Genomic DNA, 24,383 nt, shown 5'->3' on the forward strand with positions numbered 1-24,383 from the left:
CTGGATTTCTCTGGTCAGCCAAGGAAGCCTCCTGGCCCTTTCCCTCTTTTTCCTCGCATCAGGATTATCTCCCTTTGTGCCCAAAGGATTATTTCCTTAAGGCACAGCCACCCTTCTTGGGCTCCCATCACTTCAAAACTCCTACTCTGCAGTGCGTCCTTGACTAATCGCCTGAGTTCATTGAAATCAGCTTTCCTAAAGTCTAGCACTTTCACCCTACTACTTACCTTACCCACTCGACGTTTTATAAAGAATTCTATTATTAGGTGATCACTGTCCCCCAGATGGCTACTGATCTGTAGGTCCCCTACCATGTCATCCCCCATTGCCAATACCAGATCCAGTATGACATTCCCCCTAGTGGGACCGTGTACCTCCTGTGTCAGGTGGAGGTCCTGTACACAGGTTAGAAACCTGCGTGAGCGGTGGGACTTTGCTGTCTGTGACTCCCAGCAGATGTCCGGGTAGTTTAGGTCCCCCATGACTACCGCCTCTTTAGCTTTTATGGTCTCCGCGAGTTGCCTCAGGAGCCCCGAATCTATTTCTTCCCCTTGATGTGGGGGTCTGTAGCAGACCCCTACCACCAAACCCCTTCTCCTTGCCCCCCATGTAGCCTAACCCACAATCCTTCTACTTCCTCATCCTTGGATTCCGTCTTGATGAGGGTTGATGTATATTGCTCATTGACATAGAGCGCAACCCCTCCCCCTTTTTTCCCCACCCTGTCCTTTCTGTACAATCTATAGCCCTCAATATGTACTGCCCAGTCGTGGGATGAATCCCACCAGGTTTCCGTTAGCCCCACTAAGTCATAGGTGTTTAGTGCAAGCAAGCAGTCCTAGCTCATCCATTCCAGCTACAGGTACCCAGGGACCACCCACAAGGGGTAACCAGAGAAAGGCTCCCAGAAGCCATGCCTGAACTGCATGGGCCCACCAGAGACCCATGGACTGGGGATTCACCAGCAGGTCGCTGGGAGGAGTCACAGGCCTCACAGGGGTGTGATGATAGCCAACCTTAGGTGAAGCCATACCTGGCCCAGTGCCGACTTGGAGAAGGTCCACGTGGAGAGGGCACCGTCCTGAAGGCCAAAGAGGCCTGACAAAGACAGTAAGGGAACATAGAGTTCAAACTTTCACCCCAAAAAAGGGGAAGAGGCTCAGGGCAGAGAAGCACTGGTGCCCTGCCTGATCACCAGGCTGAGCTATTTTGAGTTTGTCTTATCAATTTGGTTAACATTATTTCTGAGCCCTATATTAGCATGAGCGGGGGAAGAGGACCCCTAAAGGATATCAGCTTCAGCCTAATACCATGAGACAAGTCACGTGGTGAACGCCTCCGACATCCCAACAACAGCAAATATCACCTGAGTGGAAAGGGGTGGGGTGTAGGAGAGGATGAGCCCCATAGAAGATGCACCACTATAGTCACATCCAGCCCACAAGAAAACACTGGAGCGTCTACAGGTGAGTAGAGTCATTATCTGATCATCAAGTTGTGGTGAGCGAGTGGGTGGTGTGATGTAGCTAGGTGTGCAAGGCATGCCCATGATACTGTGGCAGTAGCCTGTCACAGCGACCTTCTGCAAGTTACTGAGATCTGTTCCATGTTTCCAGGCTCTCTCTCAGGCTCTGTACACATTCAGATGATCTGGGAGAATTATTCTGAGTTTGTTTTCCTGATAGAAAACCTTACCCAGAGACATCTGAGCAGATATTCAAATGCTGAGTCGCTAAAGAGCAAAGCACTTATAGTGCTGATTCTGTGCTACCAGAGGGCCCCTGTGCACACATCTCAGCTTTCTTTGCAAGCTCCCTCAGTTTCCCTGGGGACAGATGGCAACAATGCACAGGTTAGCCCTGACTGGCTACCCCAGGCTGCCCAGGGTTTAGCCTGTGTCTTCCTGCAGCACATTGTGGGAATTGTGAAGGGGGCATGTTCTGCTCCCTGTTTGGCTGGAGAAACAGTCCAACAAGCAACAGGTTCTTCCTTGCAGGGCAAGGCTGGGACAGCAAAGCACCCTGGGATGCTGAAGAGCTATGCTGTGGCTCAGAAGAGAATATATACAGAGAGACTCCGGGAGAAACTCTCCAGGAAGTGATTTAACCCTGGTTGTTCCCAGGTTATTTTTCATAGATTTCATAGACATTAGGGTTGGACGGGACCTCAGAAGATCATCCAGTCCAGCCCCCTGCCCAGAGGCAGGAAGTCAGATGGGGTCATAGGATCCCAGCAAGAAAAACATCCAGGTTTCTCTTGAAGGCATTTAAAGTAGGTGCTTGAACCATGTCCGGCAGCAGGCCATTCCACACCTTGGGGGCTTGGACAGTAAAGAAGTTCTTCCTTATGTCCAGCCTGAAACGGTCTTGCAGGAGTTTATAACCGCTCAACTTTGTCATCCCTTGCGGTGTTCTGGTGAGCAAATGTTCCCCCAGGTCTTGGTGAACACCCCTTATAAACTTATAGGTGGCTATCAGGTCACCCCTGAGCCAGCACTTTTCCAGGCTGAAAAGTCTTATGGCTCTCAGCCTCTCATCATAAGGTCTGATTTCCTGACCTCTGATCATGTGCGTGGACTCTCTCAAACTTCTCCACATCCTTTTTGAATTGTGGAGCCCAAAACTGGATGCAGTACTCCAGCTGTGGCCTCACCAAGGCCGAGTACAACGGGAGAATGACGTCCTGGGATTTGCTTGAGAAGCATCTATGGATGCAAGCCAGTGTTTTGCTCGATTTTTCTCCTGGGGCAGCCATTTTTTGCTCTGGGGAAAAAAATCTTGAACATCTGTATACTTATGGTTTCTTCTCGGACAGCAGTGCAACTGAATGTGCATGGCCCGAGTCTTACATTTCATGGCTTGTGATGCTTATGGCTAATGTTGAGTCAGTGACATTTTTGGTAGTAACTTGCTTTTTAAGGAGATGTGCCAAGTACCCTGAAACTAATCAGAACTGAGATTCCAACTGAAACAATAGTTCTAAACTAAACTTTGTGTAGACTGTACAAGATTCTCACCTTAGAAGAGGTCAAAGCTGGCTCCATTTTGAAAAAGTATGTAGCATAAACTCTTGTGACCCATTCTCTGGTGCCTCTCAGAGCAAGTGGGGATCATTTGTGTTAAGAAAGTGTTATCCATTGATGAGAAATGAGAATTAGTTCTTTTCCCTCATACCTCTCTGTCTACATATTCCATTGCACATGGGATTATAGGGTAGGGTGCCAGATGAGTATCCTAGCCTGTTTATGTACTGACTGAGCCCCAAAGCTGTTGCTTGGACTCATGGACAGCTCTCAGGTTTCTTGTGGTGCTTAGCTGCTAGCAGAACCAGGATAAAGCCAAAGGGTACAGGGAGACTGATAAATCTACTCCCTCCTATATTCCTGAAGAAGCCTGACATGACAGCCTCCATTTCTGGTTGACAGAAATCATTCCTATAGGATTTATAGATATGATAAACCTCTCCCTTCAGTATATTATACAACAGAAGTTATATGTTGAGGCTAGGTATGTAAATACCAATTAAAAAATAACTATTTAACTTCTTGTAATTACAATGGTTAACTGATTAATTTGTATGGCAAAGCCTGGCCTGGCCCACATGAGGCTGCTCTGGCCTGACCTGAGGGGTGCCCCTGCCCAGACCAGCACCAGCAGGGTGCTTCCAGCCCTCTGAGGTACAACAGGGACTCAGCAGCTACTTGGGGCCCTGGCTCCACAGGGCTACACCTCACAATGAACTAGGCAGGTGAGTCCTCTCCAGGCTCAGGTGCAGATGGGGCAGGTGGGTGGGATGCACCATGGGGCAGAGCCCCATGCTTCAGGGGAGTGACTGCACCGCCTTACCTCCACCTTGCCCCTGCCAGGTCTTATGGTCACTCTGGGTCTGGACAGGGAATGTGTACAGGTGCTGTCAGCAGCAGCAGCTGCAGCAACAGAAGGTGCCACAACCACTTTCCCCAGAGAGGGAGCTAAGCTGCTTTCCTTGTGAACTGCAGAATAAGGGGGAGGGGGTGGGAGAGGAGGCTAGTACCTAATAGCTAGGCTCCACGGCCTCCCTGCTGCCTGCCATGAGCAGCCTGGGCTTGTGATGAGTGGTCTTGCCCAGAGCCCGGACTGCTCATGGCAGGCAGTGGGGAGGCTGCAAGCAGCTGCACTGGGGTCTGCAGAGCCTAGATATAGGTATTTGTCCTCCCTCCCCACTCCTCCCTCCTTCCCACCTGCCCTGCTGCCTTATGGTTCCTACTGGGGCACCACATGGCTTCCCTTCTGCACTGGACTGTGCCCCACCCTATGCTAAACAATAACCAGTAAGCTATAACCAGTTATCACTGGGTTTACTGGTTAAACGATTAATTGTTTAACCATTCACATCCCTAGTTGAGGCTGTGGTGGGCCAGTAGGGGGTGCTCCTGTGTTGAGCCACCCGACCATCTTCCAGGCTCTGAGTGCCTCCCTGGGGGTGCCTCACATCCAGCCGACCCAATTCCTGAAGCACACCCGCAAGCCTGGGGATAATGCCGCCACCACCCAGTCTGGACTGGTCTTGGCCCTGTGCCCTCTGGGAAACACAGGCCTAGTAGTTCTTGAGGGGTACTCAACTGTAACAGGGGGCCTCCTCTGGGTCGATTTGCCTTTGGCCCACTCACCTGTTTCTGAGCCAGCCACCTGCCTTCCCTCCTGCCATGCCTTGTTGTTAATTAATTAAGGATCTTAATTAGGTGGGAGGCTGCACATTTTTTGCCCCGATGCCAGGGGGTGCTATCTGTGGCTCTGTACCTCCCTACACTGCAGCCCATGCCTCACAGATGGCATCCATAGTTCTTACAGTTGCTGGCCCCACACTGGGCCCCAGACTTCTCCTATCAGGACCCCTCTAAGATCCCTCCATTCCAGCAGCCTACCCTGCCTTCATTCAGGCTATCTAGCTCCCTGAAACTATTTTCCCCTCTCAGGTGTGGTCCCCCTGGGACCTTTGGCCATACAGGCCCTGGCCCCACCTCCAAAGCCAGTCAGAAACCCAAAGCCCTCCTAGCTCTGGGTGTCCCTTGCAGTGGACCCCTGGCCCTTTTAACCGGTCTGGTCCTGGCCCCAGCATTGACCAGTCAAGGGTACTCTCTCTATCAGGTGTCTGAGTCTCTAGCCCCACTCTATCTCCTGGGGCCTGCCCTCTGGGCCCTACTAGTAGGTGACCCACCCGGTTGTGGGAGCTGGGGTTAAGGCACCCTGACTTGTCTTTTACCGGGGTGGTAACTGGCCTGGCATTTCCTGGGGGTTCTACGCCACTGAAAGCCCCACCAGGCCACCCACTCCCAGCAGGGTGCGGTTTTAGGTCATGCCCAGGACCAGGAGCTTCCAGACCATCCCCTACAGCTCCTCCCTTACCTCCAGGATGATACCAGCAGCCTTGCAGCCAGGAGATGTTGCTGCCTCACCTGCTGGGAACTGATCTTATTATATAGGCAGCCAGGGATCTAAAATGGCTGCCTCAATCAAGCACCTGCTGGCTTTTTGGCTCTGACCTTAAAGTGGCAGGCACCAACAGTGTCCTGCCACATCGACCCACTACAAGAACTTGGGGTGCTTCCCTCAGTCTGAAGCACAAATGGTGGTCTGTCTTAGTCAGCCGGACCAAGGAGACCCCAAGGCATAATCTAGACCCTCTCCCAATAAGTCTCCCATACTAGGTACAGAGGAGGACTTTATTAGTTACAAGGAGTAGGTTTAGAATAGGGTACAGGGTAGAGCAATATCAGAGAAATACCTTAGAGCAAACAGTGGCATAGTAGCCTTTGATCACATATCTGAGTTACTACAAGCTATATATCTAGTTAGATCTCAAGTAGCTTACTTACAAGTATCATCCAGAGGCAGGTGGAGATTCCCTCCGGAGGCAAGCAGTTCATTGAACACAAGTTTCAAGAGAGAGAGCACAAGTTTCAGATGGTCCAGCTTCTCTGAGAGTTCTCATCATGGCTGCTGCCCTGCCTCCTGGGCAGTCCTTAATCTGTATAGACTTTATAACCTCATTTACCTGATTCAAGGAAGGCTAGCAGCTGTTGGTTGCCAGCCAACCAATTTGAAATGCATCACTGATTGCCGGGTAAACTGGCAGGGTCTCTAGCCCCCTCCCAGTCATGATGACATTGCTTAGAACAACAGGGAGTTTAAGCCCACATCCAGGTGTGTGAGGCCAGTCATGTAGGGAGAGGGAGCAGGTCTCCCCCTCCCTCAGGAATGTATCCAGCTCAGGTTACAACTCAGGGTTACCTGAAGCCGATGGGGCCAGAGGTGTCTGCCCTCTGCAGTGACCATGGAAACCAAATTGTCAGATTGGTCATCTGCCTAATAGCAGACTTCAGGGAGAGACAGAGGTGGTGTTCTGCCACAGAGGCTGACTGTACAAAGGAAACTGGCTCTTCTGACTAAGCTTCTCTGCCTGCCTTATCTATCAAGGACAAGACTAGACTGTCTTGGATGAACAACTTCTAAGATGATTATGACTGAAGAGTCTATTACAATTAGAAGGAAATATTGTATTGATTGCATTATGGATAATTATGTTAGAAACTGAGGCTCCTTTGGTGATTATGTAGTGCCTTCAAATAAGCCACTGGCTTTTGCTCTACTTCATCAGAGCTTTTATCATATGCTGGATCAGCTTAAATCTGATCATTTCAAACAATGACTATTCAACTAGTCAGAATCAAAGTGTGTCATTTTATCTAGTTACTGACTAATGATAATTTTTTCAAAGTTCTTAAACTCCTAAATCACTAAGGCATCTTATAAGTTTTACTCTCAATCCTATAATAATCTTATTGTCCCTTCCTGACTCTCTCAGATGTCCCTACCATAGTATTTTGATAGAGACCCAACACCAGGCAACACCCACCTACAAGAAGTAGTAAAACCTAAGAGCTTTTGGCCTGGTGCATGTCCGAAGCAGGGTAATACAGTATTTTGATGGGAGCCAAGAATGAAGCCACTAGACTGTGAAAGTCAAGCTAGGGTCTTTATGTTTTATGGTGTTATCAGTAATGGAGGTTTTGCTAGATAAATGCAGTCCTCAGTTATAGCTGTGTAGCTTGATTGCTCTCCATGATAACTTTAGTGGCACTCATAACAGTCTACTGCTGTCAGTGTTTCCACAGGTGCAATCAATTACTGTTGGGATTGGAATTTAATCATCTGTTTTGCTTCTGATGCAACATCTGGGATAGAATTCAGTCTGATCTTTCTCAGCTGCTTCAGTTCTGGAGGATTAATGAAGTATAAAATAATGAAAAGAAAAAACATATTTTAGTTACTAAAATCAGACAAATTATTCCTAACACTTGTAGGGAGTGAAGTCATAATGTGCCTCTTAAGCTCTCAGAATAGGGTCTAAGTAGAATCAGAAGGAAAAAGAAATGGGAAAGAAATGGGAAAGAAAAGCTAATCATTAAACATCAGTTTAATCTAAGCTAGGACCATAAAAATGTCTCAAATGCAATCATACAGCTATTATATTACATCCGTACAGTTACTTTCCATCTCCCTTTTAAATTTATCTTTTGCTCTGAACACCCCAAGTTTGTAATGCCTATTTTGGAGATAACTGCCTGATTCTTGAAATGTTTATCATGTTCTCTCAACCTTAACTCTATGTTAATATAACAGCTTACAAATATATCAGGGGAGAGCATTAAGGGCTAGGTGAACAACTATTCACCAAAGCACCCCAGAGGAAAACCAGGAGCAATGTTCATAAACTCCTAGAAGATGGTTTCAGACTGGATATAAGGAAAATCTTCTTCGCAGTTTGTGATTAGATTCAGAGCTCTGAATTGGTTTTCCGCTTCGATTCAGCCGAATCAGCTCCGAAGCATCAGAGCCGATTTGGAGGTTCGGCCATAGGTTATAATGGGGAAACAATGAAATATCTATAACTTTGTTTTATGTCTGATTTGGATGACACTTGCAAGGGTGATAGTCTCTGCTGAGAGCATCAATCCTGCCAAGTTTCAAGGTGATAGGTGCAGGGGTTTGGGTGAAACTGTACCTCAAGCTGCTGACAGGCAAAACTCGTGACATGGGTACTTGTGCAACTGTGTCTGTCTTGGGGCACAGGGGGGTAAAATCTACTGTGGGCCTGGGTGCTAGGCCCTGCCAGGCCACGAAGCCTGCCAGCTGCCAAAGAGATAGGTGCTGGGGGAGTCTGGCTTCTGGGGCCTTGCATCTCTGGCTGTTAACAGGCAAAACTTGTGATGTGGGTGGGTGACACTGTGTGTGTGTTAAGGTGTGCCCTTCCTGGCACTGGGGCCTCTGCACAACACGGCAGTGTGCCCCAGTGAGACTTCCTCCTCCCCTACAGCCTCAGGCCCAGTCCACCACTTTACGTAACAGGTAAAATAACTTATCTGGTACAACACCAGTAGCATTAGCAGCAGCATCAAAGGTACCCAAATGGAACTGTCACTGAGCTTTTCTTTTTATAAAGGAATTGACAGCAAGAAGTAAAGCTGTTGTGTTGGATATATGATGTTAATCATGGTGTGTGATAACTTATCTTGTCTTTTTATGTCTATACGTTTATTATGAAAAAAAAAGGAGTACTTGAAAAATATATCTTAGGAAGCTTTAGGGTTGAAAACCCCTTTGTGAGGCTGAGGAAGTGCCTGCAGTTGGTCCTGGTTAGAAGGAATAGTAAAGAATCCAGAGGTTGGCCTGGCATGCAATGCAGGTAAGAAAGTCAGTCAGTGAAAATGGAAATGGAGGTGTCAGGGGATGAGGGACAGGCTGGGGTGGGAAAGGAGGATGTAGCAGCACCATAGCAAGAACACCACTGTAATATAGGTGCCATGTCTGCATCAAAACAGTCTTCAATATATTACTATATATAGGCACAGGCTTAATATAATTAATCTGGAAAAACAGCCTGCCAGTGAGGTAGCAAGCTGATATAAAATTATTTAGGTTAGTCCAAAACATAGATCAGTGGTGCTCAACTTATTTTCTGGATAGGCTAAATGCACAGTCCCCAGTCCATCTGCAGCCTGGATCAGGCTGTTGGCCCCAATCTAGTGCCTGGGGTTGATGAGATGGGACCCCATGCAGCCCCATGAAGGGCTTGGGAGACAGCCTTGTTCTGATCCAGTCATGTAGAGGGAAGGGGGCTTGGTCTGGCCCCAGCCCAGTCCTGCTGGAGGAAAGGGGTGCGGCCCAGTCCCAATCTAGCCACCTTGGGGGACGGCAGCATGGCCTGGCCCCAGCCCAGCCTCACAGGAGGTAGGGGGTCTAGCCTGGCCTTGACATAGCTGTGTGGGGGAGGGGGCTCTGACCCATCATATGGGGCTTAGGAATTTGCTAACATGGGGGAGGGTGGCTCTACTAATGGTCACTGCTCCCCTGCCATCAACTTTCCCAGCCTGGGAGGAACCCTGCAGGCCAGATGCAATGACTGTGTATGCCTCATTTGGCCTGTGGGCCAGAGGTTGAGCACTTCTAACAGATGATGAGGAACTTTGGAAAGAAATAATAAACCTTGACGTTGCTAAATGCATGGTAAATTACATTGTAAAGAATATACTGAAATATCTCTACATGTCATAGACTAACTGAAACAACTCTCGAAAAAACCTGCAAATAACGTGTTGAGATTTGCTTTGTTAACAAGCAAACATCAGAATAAAATATTATCAAAAGGCACAGTAATGCTGAAAGTGTTACAACACTGTTGTAGACAGTGACAGTATGCTCTCAATTGCTATATGGGTTTAGTCTCTAGAGAGAGAACAAAGATCAAAGTGGTACAGAGATAGGCATGGAAAGATTCTGCATAAGTAGAATTAGATTGGCAAGGTACAGCGTAAAAGAGGCGATGAAGAGGCACATACCAGAAAAATGAGTGATAAAGAAGAGTTAAGCAAGCTGGTCCATGTACTCATTCTCACAGTACATGAACAAAAGAAATTTCAGTGAAAAAGAGAGGCAAAAAAGTCTCTAATAGATTAAAGGAAAACCTGAAACTCACTGTCAACAAAACAGTGCTGAACTAAGAGTTTAGGATTAAGAAAAGGGATAGAAATGTATATGGATAATGAAAATACCCAGAGATACAGATGCAGTTCAGTAATTTCCACTGCGTGCAGATTATTTTATAAAATTGTCTCTTGCTAGGTTTCTTCCATCTTTTTTCTGAAACACCTGGTACTGGTTGGAACCTGGATGGCAATACTGCTGTTCCTAAATTCAGTGTGAAGCCTACATCACGCTCTTCCATTAACCAGTCTCTCAACTGAGAAGTCAACCAAGCTGTGGAAACCATGCGTGGCAGCAAAGAACGTTATGGTCACAAAAGCATGGAGATATTCAACCTTGCATTAAACAAGCTGACTCAGATACCGGTAGCACTACAGCTGACAGCACTTGACTCAGGCTGAGCTAGTTTACTTTGCTTCTCCAGCTCCATGTAGCCACAGCAAGGCTGCTCGTGAGTCACAAACTCAGTTAAAGCTGGCCTGGGCATCCGTACATATCTCTGACTATCACACAGTACTACCTAGAGACCTCATGGATCTGGGGTTGGGGGTAAGGGAGAGTGCCAGGTATGAGAGTGTGTGATACGTGGTAGGGCTATGCGAAATGTCACCACCAGTTTTGTTTAGACCTGTTTCAAGGTCGAAACAGCAAAATCGAAACGAAACAGATATGGTCGAAACAGCCTAGAAACAAAATGAGGTAAGCTGAAACGCTTCGCTGTTTCGACCTTTTGCCCATAGGCTATAATGGGGAAGGATGAAACAGCCTATAACTTTGTCATTTCTGGCCAGATGTGGATAAAACTTGCAGAAATGGTAGCCCCTTCTGAGGGCATAAAGGTTCTGGGGGTTCAGAGAAACTGCACCCCAAAGTCTTGAGAGCCAAACTTGTGTCATGAGTACGTGTTAAGCCACAGCAGGGTCAAAACTACAGGAATGCTAGCCCCTGCTGAGACCACAGAGCCTTCCACGTTTCAAGGAGATAGGTGCCGGGGATTTGGAGAAACTGCACTCCAAAATCCTGAAAGCAAAACTCGTGTCACAGGTATGTGTTAAGCCACAGCAGGATCAAAACTGCAAGCATGCTAGCCCCTGCTGAGGCCACAAAGCCTGCCAAGTTTCAAGAAGATAGGTGCAGGGGCTTGGGGGGGAACTGCACCTCAAGCTGCAGACAAGCAAAACTTGTGACATGGGTGACACTGTGTGTGTTAAGGCACAGCAGGGTGAAAGCTGCAGGCCTGGTAATCTCTGCTGAGGCCATGAAGCCTGCCAGCTGTCGAGAAGATAGGTGCAAGGGTTCTGGGGCCCTGCACCTCTAGCTGCTGACAGACAAAACTTGTGATGTAGGTGCTTGTGCAACTGTCTGTCTTGGTGTATGGGGGAGGGGAAACTACTGCAGGCCTGGCTGCTAGGCCCTGCTGCAGCCACAAACCCTGCCAGCTGTCAAGGAGATCATTGCAGGATGGTTCTGGGGCCCTGCACCCCTGGCTGCTGACAGGCAAAACTCATAACATGGGGGCTTATGCAACTGCTGCCTCTCATCAGGCAGCAGGACTGAAGATCCCCCATCACCTGCCACCACAGACCTGGGGGTAATAATTGTCCACAGTATGAACGTGAGCCAGCAGTGCGATGCTGTAGCCAGCAGGGCCAACAATACACTGACATGCATCAACTGATGCATTTCCATAAAAACCATTGCAAAGAAGAGATTCTCCTGCTCTACTCATTTCTTCTCAGCATTGGTGAGACCTCAGTTGGAGTACTGCGACCAGGTCTGGGCTCTGCACCTTAACAAGGACATGGTAAAACTTGAGAGAGTCCAGAGAAGGGCTAACCATATGATCAGAGACTTGCATGGCAAGCCATATGAGAAAAAGCTGAGGGACCTGGGACTCTTCAGCCTGAAAACAAGAAGGCTGAGAGGGGACTTGGTAGCAGCTTAGCGCTACACCAGAAGTGTACATCTAGGGCTCAGTGAACAGCTGTTCACCACGGCACCCTTGGGGAAAAACTAGGAGTAATGGTCACAGTCTGGACACCCTAGTTGTAAAGTAGTTTTTCCTAATGTTGAGCCTGAAACATGCCTGAAGCAATCTTCCAGGAGTTTGTGACCATTACTCCAAGGGTGCCCTGCTGGAGGGCCCCCCAGCTGCTAGGGCAATGAGGCCAGGGACCCAGGTCTGCAGCTCCCTGCCCCTGCAGCAGCACCCGATCCCTGGCTGCAGCAGTGGAGTGCAGCGCCTGGCTCCCCATCCCTTGCGGGCAGCACAGCTGGAGTGGAGCCTGTGGTGGGGTGGGGGCAGGTGCAGGCTGCCTGCTGGGGCTTGGGTGGGGGGGAGCAGCTCCTCACTACTGTATGCACTCCTGGGGCAGGGGGCAGAGGGGTCATGGGCCCCCCAGATCTGTGTGGGGTGGGGGCAGGAGTGGGCTGCCTGCTGTGAGCTTGGGCTCCCTGCCCTGCTGCTATCCCTTGGGGCCTCCACAGCCCAGCAGGCAGGACCCAGCATGGCAAGGCAGAGCAGGGCTGGGCAGGGAAGCTCCTTGCCACTGCAAGCTCCACACTGCCCTGGTGACACGCCACCTGCCCACCCCACAGCAGCAAGGGGCACAACCCCATGCCACTGCCCCCACTGCTGCTGGATGAGCAGGGGATGCCTCACCAGAGTAACACAGGGCTTCTCATCCTGGCCTTGCTCACCCTGCCACACAGGGTCCCACCCGCTGAGCTGCAGAGACCCCAGGAGAGGGCAGCAGGGTGGGGAGCCCAAGCCTGCAGCAGGCAGCTCGCACCAACCTCTACCCTGTGCACAGATCTGGGGGACGCAGGTTCCCGCTGCCCTCCTGGGAGTGCACACAGCCGCAGGAAGCCAGCCCCCTGCCCTCTGGCTGAGCTGTTCGCAGCCCTGTCCTGCTCCCCGCCCAGGCCCTGCAGCTGCATGTTCCAGCCCTGGGCCCCAAGCCCCACGCACTGTCCAGCTGGGCAACAGCCCCAGCCCCAGTCCTGCCCAACTCCCTCCCTCTGGGGGCCTCCATCCCTGCTTCGACCTTCCCTGCCAGATTTACCTGCAGGGAGCTGCTCTCCAGGCTGCCTGGCGGCCATGTGCACACGTACATGCAGATGCACATGGTGCCCCCTGTCTTACCGCCCTCCTCTCACTCCCCCCAGCCCTTTGCAAAATGGAGCTCTACCAGCCTGCAGCGAGCTCTTTGCAAAAGTCCGCATGTTTCTCCGTTAAAATGGGGAATCCACGTTTTTGTTGGGTAAAAAGGGAAATCCACACTTTTCTCCGTTTTTCTGTGGGAAACAGAAAACCCAGATCCCTGCTGATAACCATAACAGAGGCAGGAAGAGGATTCTGAAAAGTTACATCTTGATGCTGTGACTTCGGTCACTTTCAGAAATATAGTTTAAAATGAGACCTTTGTAACTGCCATCAACACTAGGGTTTCAGTATGGTATACAAACATCAGGTTGCCTTCTTTCCTCTCATGATCATCATCAATAATATAGTACTAGAATAGGAACTGTTAGCGCTGCTGATTTATATCTATATAAGGGCTCTGTGACACAGTGGGCACATCTACACATGCCCCCCAAGGCGCAGTTGTTACTCCGCTGTCATTTAACACTTGCTTTAGTGACATGCTACAGCGACATAGCTTTGGCATCATGGTTTGTGCCTGCTGACGCTATGTCACCATAGTGACGTGCTACATCATTGTAGCGTGTCAGTATGGTGATGTAGTGTTACATGTTAGATGCACCCAGTGAGGTAAGAAAGCAGGCAGTAAATTAGTACATATCTATCCTGATATCATCAGCTTTTGGCTGATGGCAGCCAAAAGCTCTCTTCTGTAATGATCCCAACCCTACAGATTAATCTCCTAAAAACCTAGGCTGACAACTGAACCTGAAATTCTATCTTAGCATCTAGTCAACAGCTTATAACTGTTGGAGCCAACCCATTGCTGGCATACTTAAAAGCCTGCTACTTTCCCTTCTTCCCCCGAGTTTCCTATCAGGTTTTGTGCAATCATGTATTCTGTCAGTGTAATACCCTATCATTTAAAAAGCAACACCTTACAATAATGAAGCATGGGAGAAATAATTTGCCCATCACCCGGTAGTGACGCTGACACTATTGCTGCAGGAGCAGCTTCTGGTTGTCACCGTTCTTCAAGATAAAAAAATTGGTGTGATTTGCAGTATCTCATGTGCTGTGCTCACGGCTTCTTGTCAGGAATTCAGGGTGTGTCGCAATTCATGCTTGATGACTAGCCTCTGGGATACCTCGCACCAAAGGAAAAAATGAAGTGTATTAAACCCTTGGGTTCAACTTAGATCAGGGCTAGGAATCTGCAGAGTGCCTATGGAGTATTTTATTAAACCAACAGTTTCTTACATTAGCCCATGTGCACCCCAGTCCAGCAAGAAGCCTCTTATGACACTCAACTGAAATAATGGCTTTTTAGCCAGCCTGCCTCTCTTAAAACCAGTGTAGAAATGATGGCTACTCTGCTCCTACACCTGGTAAATGTCTCCTAGTGACCACTGGCAACCAGTGTAACAGTTGAAGAGGCAGGCACAATCTGGCTCTAAGTGTTTTAGGTACCCCACAAGCAGCTTCTTGCTTTTAAAATCTTTTTAAAGAGAAAAATCTTTGAAGTAGCATAGTCCTAATTCTGAAGCCCCATTGACATTCTGGCCCAGACAGATGAAGTACTGCCTTGCCTCACTGATGGAGGAACACTGCGGACTGTTCCTCTTCACTTCTTTTTCCTCTCTGGTGAGTATGTAACACTTTCTTTTCTATGTATGTCAAAGGCTGCCACCAAATGCTACAGTGGTAATCCTCTGGAATTCCACAGCAGAAGCAGCCCTGGGATTTCAACCATAAACTACATTTCCCTTTAAGCACCTCCATGCATTAGCTGCATTAATTATGAAGATTAAAGCTCTTATAGGCTGTTCTTTCTCCACTCTACCAAAGTCTCCTTGAACTTAAGTGTATTATTGAAATGCCCACAGTCTGAACACTATAGTCATTAGCATTCAAGAGGAATTTACAAGAATGATATTTATCTGACCCTAACTGAATTGCACATTTTCTCCCTTTGTTAAATTTTAAGACTAGAAAATATGATATCAAGTTGCTCTTGTCAACTACCTTCTGAACCCCAATGATACAGTTAAAACTGTAAATTGGTTTCTATTCTAGCCCATGTTTTCAATTTATAGCTTAAAATCTGCCTTATGTTTCAGGTTAAATTTCTCATTCTTAGCTGTAACATGTTTGTGAAAGTTCAGAAACATAAAAAAATCAAGTCCATTGGTTGGGATACCCAAAGGATGGGAAAAAGAATGATGTTCATACATTTTAAGAAAAATGCTCCAACACCCTTTTGTTTTCCAATAACTCAAAAATAGGTCCATTTCAAAAGTTCAAATATGGTACACACAGTTCCAAGAGGGAACTGGGAATGTATGTGGCAAAGTCTGAAATAGAAACTGTATTTGCATGCATTTCAATGTGATCAAAATCCTTACAAAAAGTGAAATAAGTGTTTGGATAACAGTGAACCATTTGTGCCTGAAAGGTTGCAATTAAAGAATTTTTTTTGCAAAAATCTAGTTGGTCTAATAAAAAATATCATCCCTACCATGAGTCTGGATTGCTTTTTCCTCTAGACCAATATGGCTACAACCGGGATATCTACAACCTGGTACCCGACCTTTTGTAGCTTGACACTTCTGTAGATTTTTAGCCTTCATAGAATAGGAGCTCACTGAGGCATTTTTAAATGCCTCCTTTCTAGCACATGTTGAGCCCATACCTGTAACTTTCACCTCACTTCTTGAATAGAGGGCCTGTGCAGACTTCTCAGGCTATAGAACAACAGCTGTTGCAGGGATCTTGCTAAAAGAGCCAATTTCTCCTCTTTCCTTCCATTCTCCCTTCCGCTACAGGCATCTCTACATATGTGGCATTGACCCTGAGGTACCTACCAAATCTATGAGAGAAAAGATGGTCTGGTGGTGAAGGTACCGCACAGACTTGCAGACCAAAACTGTCTCAAAGAGTGTCTCTCAAAGCCCAGCACAACAGTCCAACCTAGACATGGGGAGCAAAAGTACGTTGAAACTGGTTTTTGCACCTTTTGGAAACAAGATTCCTTTGGAAGTTGGCAAGACTGTTCTAACTTAAGGAAGCCCCTGCCTTCTTGCCACCTAAATTACAGATGTGTTAAATACACCAGCATTCCCCCTTCCGCTTAATCTATCCCTACACAGATGGATGCTAGTAGGGGCAGTGTAGGGCTCAATATTCTAGTTCTATATTAGCATTGGGAAAAGTCCCTTGGGGACCATTCAGTCCTTTTTTTATGGAATTCAGGGCAGCGGAGCTATATATAGGGGTTATTAGGGAACCAAAAGCCTAGTCTCTAGGTCTCCATTTTAGCTCTGACATTTGGCTTCTCTGGGACCTTTAGCAGGGTAATGGATTTCCCAACGCTTTGTTTTGTCATTAATTAGAAATAGCACTTCTTTTCTTAACAGGGATGCTAGGATACAATCATGAATATGGCCAAAGCACGCAGAGACAGTTAAATGGATGGTGCTGCAGAGATGGCCAGGTCAGTGTTTTGGCAGGGAGCTAAGTGAGCTAGTTTTCACAGACTAGCAGACTCTGCTGTTTGTTTTTTCACAGCCCAGGGGCTGGATAAATTCTTCTCCTTTTCAGGATAAGTCCAGTGTAAATTCAGTGCATCATTTCAGGTTGTTGACAATCAGTAATGGTTCTCAGAGACAGACAGTCCTGCCTCACTAAGTCACTGAATGTGTCTCTTTGTGAACTCATTTTCTTATATTTTATTTGTACTTGTCCCTATCTGAAAACCTCCTTGTCTCCACTCCAGATAAGAAAAACCACTTACTACGTGCTCAGTCAAACATGACTGATAATTCTGAGGTTGATTAGAAGTAAGAGTTTTTTTGAACAGACTGTATACTCTCTTCACTTTGTAGTGTCCTTTTGAATTACACATTAGTGTAATGAGGGAAAGTGGGGTTGACAGGAGCACCATTGTCAGACACCAATCTGAGGGAGAGATGGAGGGTGCAAAAATAGCAGCAGCTGTGCTGCTGGACCAGGCAGCACCATGGCACCAGCAGCACAGTACAGCACAGCACAGGCAAAGATGCTGCCCCTTGCTCCACTGCCATTTGGTCATCCCATTATGCTTCTAGTACCACATTTCTGTTCTACTGTGGGTCACAGTGTATCCCATGTACAATATTCATGTGAGGTATAAAAGTAACTGTGCCAAGGCACTTCAGGGAGTTCTATTTTTTTATGTGTTTGTTTATTTAGCATTGGATTGCTTAATATCCATTTGTCTGAAGGCTACAAGGATGTGTAATAAGTGACCTGATGGCAGGGAAGATGAGTAGCACAATACCCAGAGCGCTTAGGAGAGGTAACAAAAGCTATATAACTTTTTCAGTACATGTAACATGTCAAAAGCCCATGAAGATCTAGGAAAAATATACCTGCACCTCCTCTACCATTGACTTTTAGAAAAAAATATTATAGTGAGAAACACTTGGAGTGCCTATGGAATGTCTTTCTTACATGATTTGGTCTTATCAACATAGGTACTGCCTCCTTTTCCTCTCCACCCTCCCATCAATATCCCTTGCCCATATATCCTCATCACCAGAAGCCTGAGGACCCTTGAGGCACTCCCTGAAGAAGTAAGCTCATTGGACCCAAATCCCTACTGCCTTGTACCCCAAGTTCTTATTTAAACATTTGCAAAGAGTATAAAACACCACCACAAATAGAAAGGTCTGACTTGGTAGAATTACACACCTTCTCTGCACAAGGTTCAAGCTAAACAGAGCCAAATTCACAGTCTCTTTATTTGCTCTACACAATATACCACAGACTGACTCTGATCTCAGCTGCTTAGGCAGTGGTGGTCATGTATGGGTACTCTGTACACTGTTGTCCTATATGGTACAGCACCACATTTGTGATCACTGTGCTCTAGCTCATGGTAAATTATTAGTAGGTGCTTATTGCTTTAATGGAAGAACACTGTATAAGCCCCATGCACTATCAAACTCCATATGAATTACAGTATAATGGAATAATGACTTTTAAAAGTGGCAAAAACTATCTTTACAAAAGACAGTTTTTTCTTGATTTGGAAAGCAAAGAGAAGAGCAAGTGGGTTACCTGCACCTTGAATTACGCACAGCTGAGGTCAGTTGTGACCTTTAATAAGGCTGCAAAAAAGAAAGAAAAAAAAAATGAAAGAAAAAGAAAAGCGTGTACTACTTAAGGAGCTAAAAGATCAAACCCTGTCACAGGCATTTGCTGGAAAAAGGCCCACTCAATTATTAAAGCAGAACACTGACTCATAGCTAATTAGTAAATCTTCAGTATTCCCACTATGAATTAGCTTCTCCATGTGTTAACGCCATCTTGTAAGAAGGTAATTTGCACCCTCATCAGGGCCACTTTCTTTCAGAGTGGCACCAGTAGCAAGGGGCAGGCTCATTGACCATAGAACCGCCTGGGATTTTTAGATAAACCCAGGCCCTTCATTTGGGCTTTGGCTGCTCAATGTTTGACAACCTGCAGCAGCTGTACCAATCTCCTCCCAGCCTGGCCCCTTATTTCTAGTTACCAAGTTTTGGGAACTTTTGGATTTTTTGGCTCCTGACTTCTGATGTTGCCTTGGCCCTTGATATAGATCCTGCTTACTGGCTAGGACTTTGACTTAAGACTCTCTGATTTTGATACTCTTGAGCAGCTCAAGCCCCTGGTCTAGATCAGAGGTTCCCAACCCCCTGGGCCGTGGCCCGCTACTGGGCTGCGAAGGGTTTGCTGCCAGTCTGCAGGAGGGTTGGCTGCCGGACTGGAAGTCCAGAAGTGACCGGCATACCATGGTGCGGCAGCCAACCCTTTTTATACTTGTGGTAGAGGTGATATTTTTTATTAGACCAACTAGATTTTTTTTTAATTGCAAGCTTTTGGGCACAAGCACCCTTCTTCAGGCATAAGAGCAAAGACTGTAAAAGTTCTGGGTAGAAATGAAAGTTCATATTTCATAGGAGAGTTGAAGGTGTGGTAAAAATCTCCTGGTTCCAACAGTGTGCCCGCCTCTGCTCTATCAGGCGTTCTCTTGCAGCCTTAGCCCGGACTATCGATCTTGTCTGTCCCGGGCCTGCGAGTGGACCCCAAAGGCTACCCTGGCTGATGTCTGGGGATCCCCTTAACTCGCCTGCCAAGACTTCGAATGGAACCTCAGTGGAGGGGTTCCCCTTCGAGGCAGCCTCCAGGGTCATTACGCCTCTCGGCGGGCACTCACCCGGCGGGCGCTCACGGGCCTCCGCCCTCCCCTCCCCCCCAGCCACTTGCCACCTTTGGTCGCAGGTCTTCTGGCCCTTTGGCGTCCCTGGTTCCTCTTGGTTTCTTCCCAGACCTCCCGTGGCTCTCCAGCCACGAGCCCTAGTGTCCCTGGGCTGCAGCTCAGGCATGAAGGCAACATGTCTGACCAGTAGGCTGCTTCGCCACAGTCTCTTCCCAATTCTCTGCAGCTGAATTGTCCTACTCAGTGTGACAGGGGCAAGCTTTCATGCCCGGTGCAAGCACCAGCCTGCTTCCTGTCTATGGGCCAGCTGCCCACCTCACTCTCCTGCCATGCCTTGATGTAGTAATATTAAGATACTGATCAGGCAGGAGGCTGCCCATTTTGAACCCCAATGTTCAGGGAGATATCCACATCTCCATTCCACCTGTACACTGCCACCCAAGCCTCACAGATGGCATCCCAGGCAGCTAAACTCAGCCATACCCTTCACCCACTAGCTGTGGTCCCTTCTCTGGGATCTTTGGCTCCCCCTTAGGCCCTAGCCCTGTCTCAGGACAGTCGGGATCCCGAGCCTCTTGCTCTCTGGGCATCCATCATGGTGGGCCCCTGGCCCTTTTGACCCCTCTCTGGGTCCTGGCCCCAGCATGGACCAGTCGTGTATCTCAGGTCAGGTGTAAGCTGCTTGCCTGCTCACAGGGTTCAGGAGTCCCGCAGTCCCATGCAGCCCTGGATCTCAGCTTTCTGTGGAGCCAGGTCACACAGCAGGGACCAGCACTGCCCTGCCGCAAGACCTGGCTCCTCAGGGAGCAGAGATCTGGAGCATTGCGGAGTGGGCAGTGGCGGTGAGGAGACCCCCAGTGCAGATCTCTGCTCCCTGTGGAGCCAAGTCATGCAGCAGGGACCAGCAGTCTTCCTCACTGCTTTATGCTGCTTCCCTGCCCCACGAACTGGTGTGACAGGGATCAGAGATCTGAGTGGCGGTCTCCTTGCCCACACAGAGGGCAGTGGCCCTCTCCCTCCCCCGGATGAGCCACCTACAGCCCTGTCCTGCTCCCTGCTGGGGCTCTTCAGCCCCCAGTCCCAAGCCCCACCCGGCTGGGCAGTAGGGTTGTGCGAAGCTTGCCTTGCAGCCCATTCAAAACAGATTTGGAAGAGATTCAGCAGAGCTGAATCTCTGAAACAGATTCAGCTGAAACGAAACAGGACAGTGATCTGAAATGAATCACTGTCCTCTAAAACAGCCGAATCTGAAACCGAACCAAAACACAGCCATTTTGCACAGCCCCACGTCCTGCCTTGGCAGGGTGCAGTTTTAGGTCATGCTCAGGATCAATGAGGCCTCCAAGCCATCCCCATAGTCTTACCCTTACCTCCATGGTGTTCCTGACAGAGCTCAGGAGAAAGGTGTTTCTCCCTTGCTGGCTGATCACAACTGCCCTCAGCTCAGGCAGCTGGGCCTTAAAATGGCCATCCTCATCAGGCACCTGCCCCTCCCTGGCCCTGTCCTTAAAGTGGCAGCACTACCAGTGCCCTGCCACACTCAGGCATCAGGAACTCCCCACCACTGCTTCACGTGCCTTTCTCCACAGCTGCTGGTTCCAGTCTAGCTCAAATACTCTCACCTCCCCTCTGGACTTCAAATAGGTGTTTAAGTAGCCTGTCATCTCCCTTCAGCCTGCTTCTGGGCACCTGCGAACTAGCGGCTAATTGCTTAACGGATGAATTATTAGGCCACCTGCTGTTTTCCTGTTCAAAGAGACCAACCCTCTATACTCCATCCTGCAATTCCCTTCTGTTCTTCCCCTCTCTTTTTGATTATTAATGATGGAAATATTTTTTGTTTGTCTATGAGTATGAGATGACATCGACATTTATCAGCGTTTACCAATAAAACCAAATCTTGCTAAGCCTACTTACTGGTCATACCCTGGAGGAATAATACAGGGGAAAGTAGGAGTACAAGAACACTTTCTCTTCTCATTACTTACTCAGTAAGGGAGACAACAGAAAGGCAAGTGGAAACAGAACAGTTCAATGAACAAACAGTTACTTGCCAAAGACAGGGCTGTCAACAATGCCGCCAGTTCTCTCCTGTTGTTTCTTCAGATTCAACTATGCAAAGTCCAGTAATATTTCCTGATAATAATGAGGAAACAGGAATATTTTCTCCTAGCCTGCTGTAAATAATTGTTGTAACCTACATCTGTAGATTGAGTCCTCCCATCCAATTAGCTTCTTCTAGAATTCAGATTCTATTGGCTTGTTCTAGCTAGCATGCCTTGGAGGATTCCTCTTTGAATTAGTTTCAACATTCAATACATTTTGTGAGGGCTGCTCACCTAGGAAGAGAATCTGCCAGAATAAGTCAGTCTACTTTGAAAAAGAGAGCCTTTCTTGAGAGTCAGAGGATTCAGTGAGATTGAGTCAACTACAAAGCCCAGTAGTAAGTACCTACATAAATATTTGTAATAATGACTTCAAAATTAGAGTTTAGTTAAAGGGACTGGAATGACAGCTCTTGGGATGTAGCCTCTATGAACAAGTTTATACTGCAGCAGTAACAAACTTTGGTCATGGGTACACCTTCTGCTACATGAATGCTCCAAAGCAGACACTCCAAGGTCTCTCTTTGCAGCCAGCTGTGAAGTCTCAGTCTTTAGCCTACTTGAGAGCACCCACTGAGAATAGTCCTGGCACAGCCTCACCTGGGTATATTTGCATTTGGAACATGCAAGTGGAAACAGGTTGTTTTGGAGCTGTCCAGGCTAGATCACTCTGCTGCAGTGATGGAGAGATACTCACAATGTCTGCTTTAATGCTCCATTTATTCTGCTATTCAGTCTACAACAGTAGAAACTACCAAATATTTTTCAGAGGAGGCTAAAATAAGCTTCCATGATGGGCAATTATGCAACAACATGTCTATCTGAGAAAGCCTTTACTCCAAGAAATCTTCAAGTGGCTTATATCCTGAAGCACAAGAGTTAGGTGTCATAACACTGCACCTTATTATCATTTCTCTGGTGGTTCATTCAGCTCTGACAAGCTTTAAACTTTCTTTTTTTAATAAAAAAAATGTTTTTAACTCCTGTGGCAACAAAGATGATCTGAACTGATGCAGTGCTGTGTGTAAACAAACAATAGTTCTTTGCTGCTGCTATAAATGCATTCAGGGCCCAATATAAAAACTGATCAGATCATTTTGTGTGGACCTCTGTACCATTTTAATAATAACAGGAAAACGCTGGAATGTCCTAGTTTTTCTTTAGAAATTCATTACTGACAGTTGCAAGACAGCACTTATTTGCTTATGACATTTTCTTCCCCCCAGAAGGTCAGACAATTCAGTTCCCTGGATAATGTGTTTGATGCTGGTGTCCTGATTAATGCACTGCTAGAAAACAAACTGTAAAAATGGAAATGCAAACCTGTTAGCAACACTTCAGAAGAGGATCAAACAAATTCTATTTACCTTCCAGAAACATAATGTTCTGAACATCATTCAAAAATAAAACTGTAAGGTCTCAGAGGTCTTCTGTGTAAGACATTATCCTGCAAGTCTCACACAAGAGGTTCTGGGTCACAAGTTATAATCTACTCTCTTATATTTTTATCAACCAGTTCCCCAACAAAGATACAAAACCTAAAAATAACACTCAAAACAACTCCCCCAAGTCCTGCAGGGTCACATTTCCTAGAGTACTCAAGGAACTGGCCATGGTAATTGCAGAGCCATTGGGTATTATTTCTAAGAACTCATGGAGGTTATGAGATTCCCAATAACTATACCCAGATAGTTCCCATCTTTAAAAGAGGGAACAATGATATATTACAGAATTACAGACAGGTCAGTCTAACCTTGATACCCATAGAAATACTGGAGTGTATTATGGAGGAACCTGTTCTAAATATCTTGAGACTAACAAGATGATAAGGAATGGCCATCTTGGATTTGTCAAGAGCAAGTCATGCTTAATCAACCTGACTTCCTTCTATGACAGGGTGACGCTCTTTGTGGAATGGGGGGAAGCAGTGGATGTTATATATCTTGATTTTAGCAAGCCTTTAGAAACTATCTCCCATGACTTTTTTTATAAGTAAGAAAAGAAAACTAATGTAAGGTGGGTGCACAGCTGGTGGATCATTAGTGGATTTATGTCTAACTGGGAAGAACTATCAATTGGGGCTGTCTAAGGTCTGCTAATGTTCAATTTCTTCATCAAGGATTTGGTGAAGGGCACTGAATACACATTTTGTACATTTGTAGATGAGAAGGCCCAGGTCCCAGGGATAGCTGTGGTGCACCCTGGGGACCTGGCAGTTGCTGCCCCTCTGGTTCTTGCTCTCCCTTTTCTCACCAGCCATGCCTTTGAAGCTGTTTTGAATAAAAAGACTTGGGAGACTTCCCAAAAATTCCCAGGGAACACAGGCCTAGCTCTTCTAGAAATCAGGGGCTAGGGACAGACATTACACATAAACCGGTTTAAGTGATCAGAAACTGGTTTAAACCTGTAACAGAACAGATGCTCAGTGCATGTACACCAGTTTGAGAAACTACATTCAACAAGGTTTATCAGACTTAATTGATTTGGCTCAAACCAGTTTATGCAATGTCTGTCTCAGACCCCTTGCTGATTTAAGATAAACCAGACACCCCCAGCATCCCAGCATGCTCACTTGGCTGGGCAGGACTCTATGCTCCCCTCTGCTCCCTGGCTGCAGCTCCCCACCCCCACCTTCAGCACTGGTGTGGCCTTAACAGCAGTACTGTGCCCAGTTCTGGGCACAAAATTTCAAGACATGGACAAGTTGGAAAGTATCCAGAAGAGAGCAACAAAAACAATTAGAGATTTAGCCAGGCGCAGACCTGGCTCAACCCCCACCTCCACCCACACACCGGGAAGAGCCAGGGAGAGGACTGGGAAGGGGGTGGGGTGCGGGCTATGGTGAAATTTAGGGTGGCTGCAACCCCCCC

The 24,383-nt window shown here is 47.3% G+C and overlaps 1 protein-coding gene across 3 annotated transcripts in view; it reads right to left on the reverse strand.

The window, feature by feature from the left end:
* LRRC20 (leucine rich repeat containing 20) overlaps positions 1–24,383 on the reverse strand; it is a 173,236-nt gene that overhangs the window by 49,515 nt on the left and 99,338 nt on the right. The window contains exon 5 of one of the 3 annotated variants that reach the window (XM_014521924.2): positions 6,076–7,255. The exons of the other annotated variants lie outside the window; for them this stretch is intronic. Coding sequence (XP_014377410.1) covers positions 7,164–7,255 — 92 coding nt within the window. The 3' untranslated portion in view covers positions 6,076–7,163. Of the gene's footprint in view, positions 1–6,075; positions 7,256–24,383 lie in introns of those variants that run through there. 3 annotated transcript variants of the gene reach the window in all.

This window comes from Alligator sinensis, unplaced genomic scaffold (assembly GCF_000455745.1).
Source record: "Alligator sinensis unplaced genomic scaffold, ASM45574v1 scaffold849_1, whole genome shotgun sequence".
In the NCBI taxonomy this organism is placed as follows: Eukaryota; Metazoa; Chordata; order Crocodylia; family Alligatoridae; genus Alligator; species Alligator sinensis.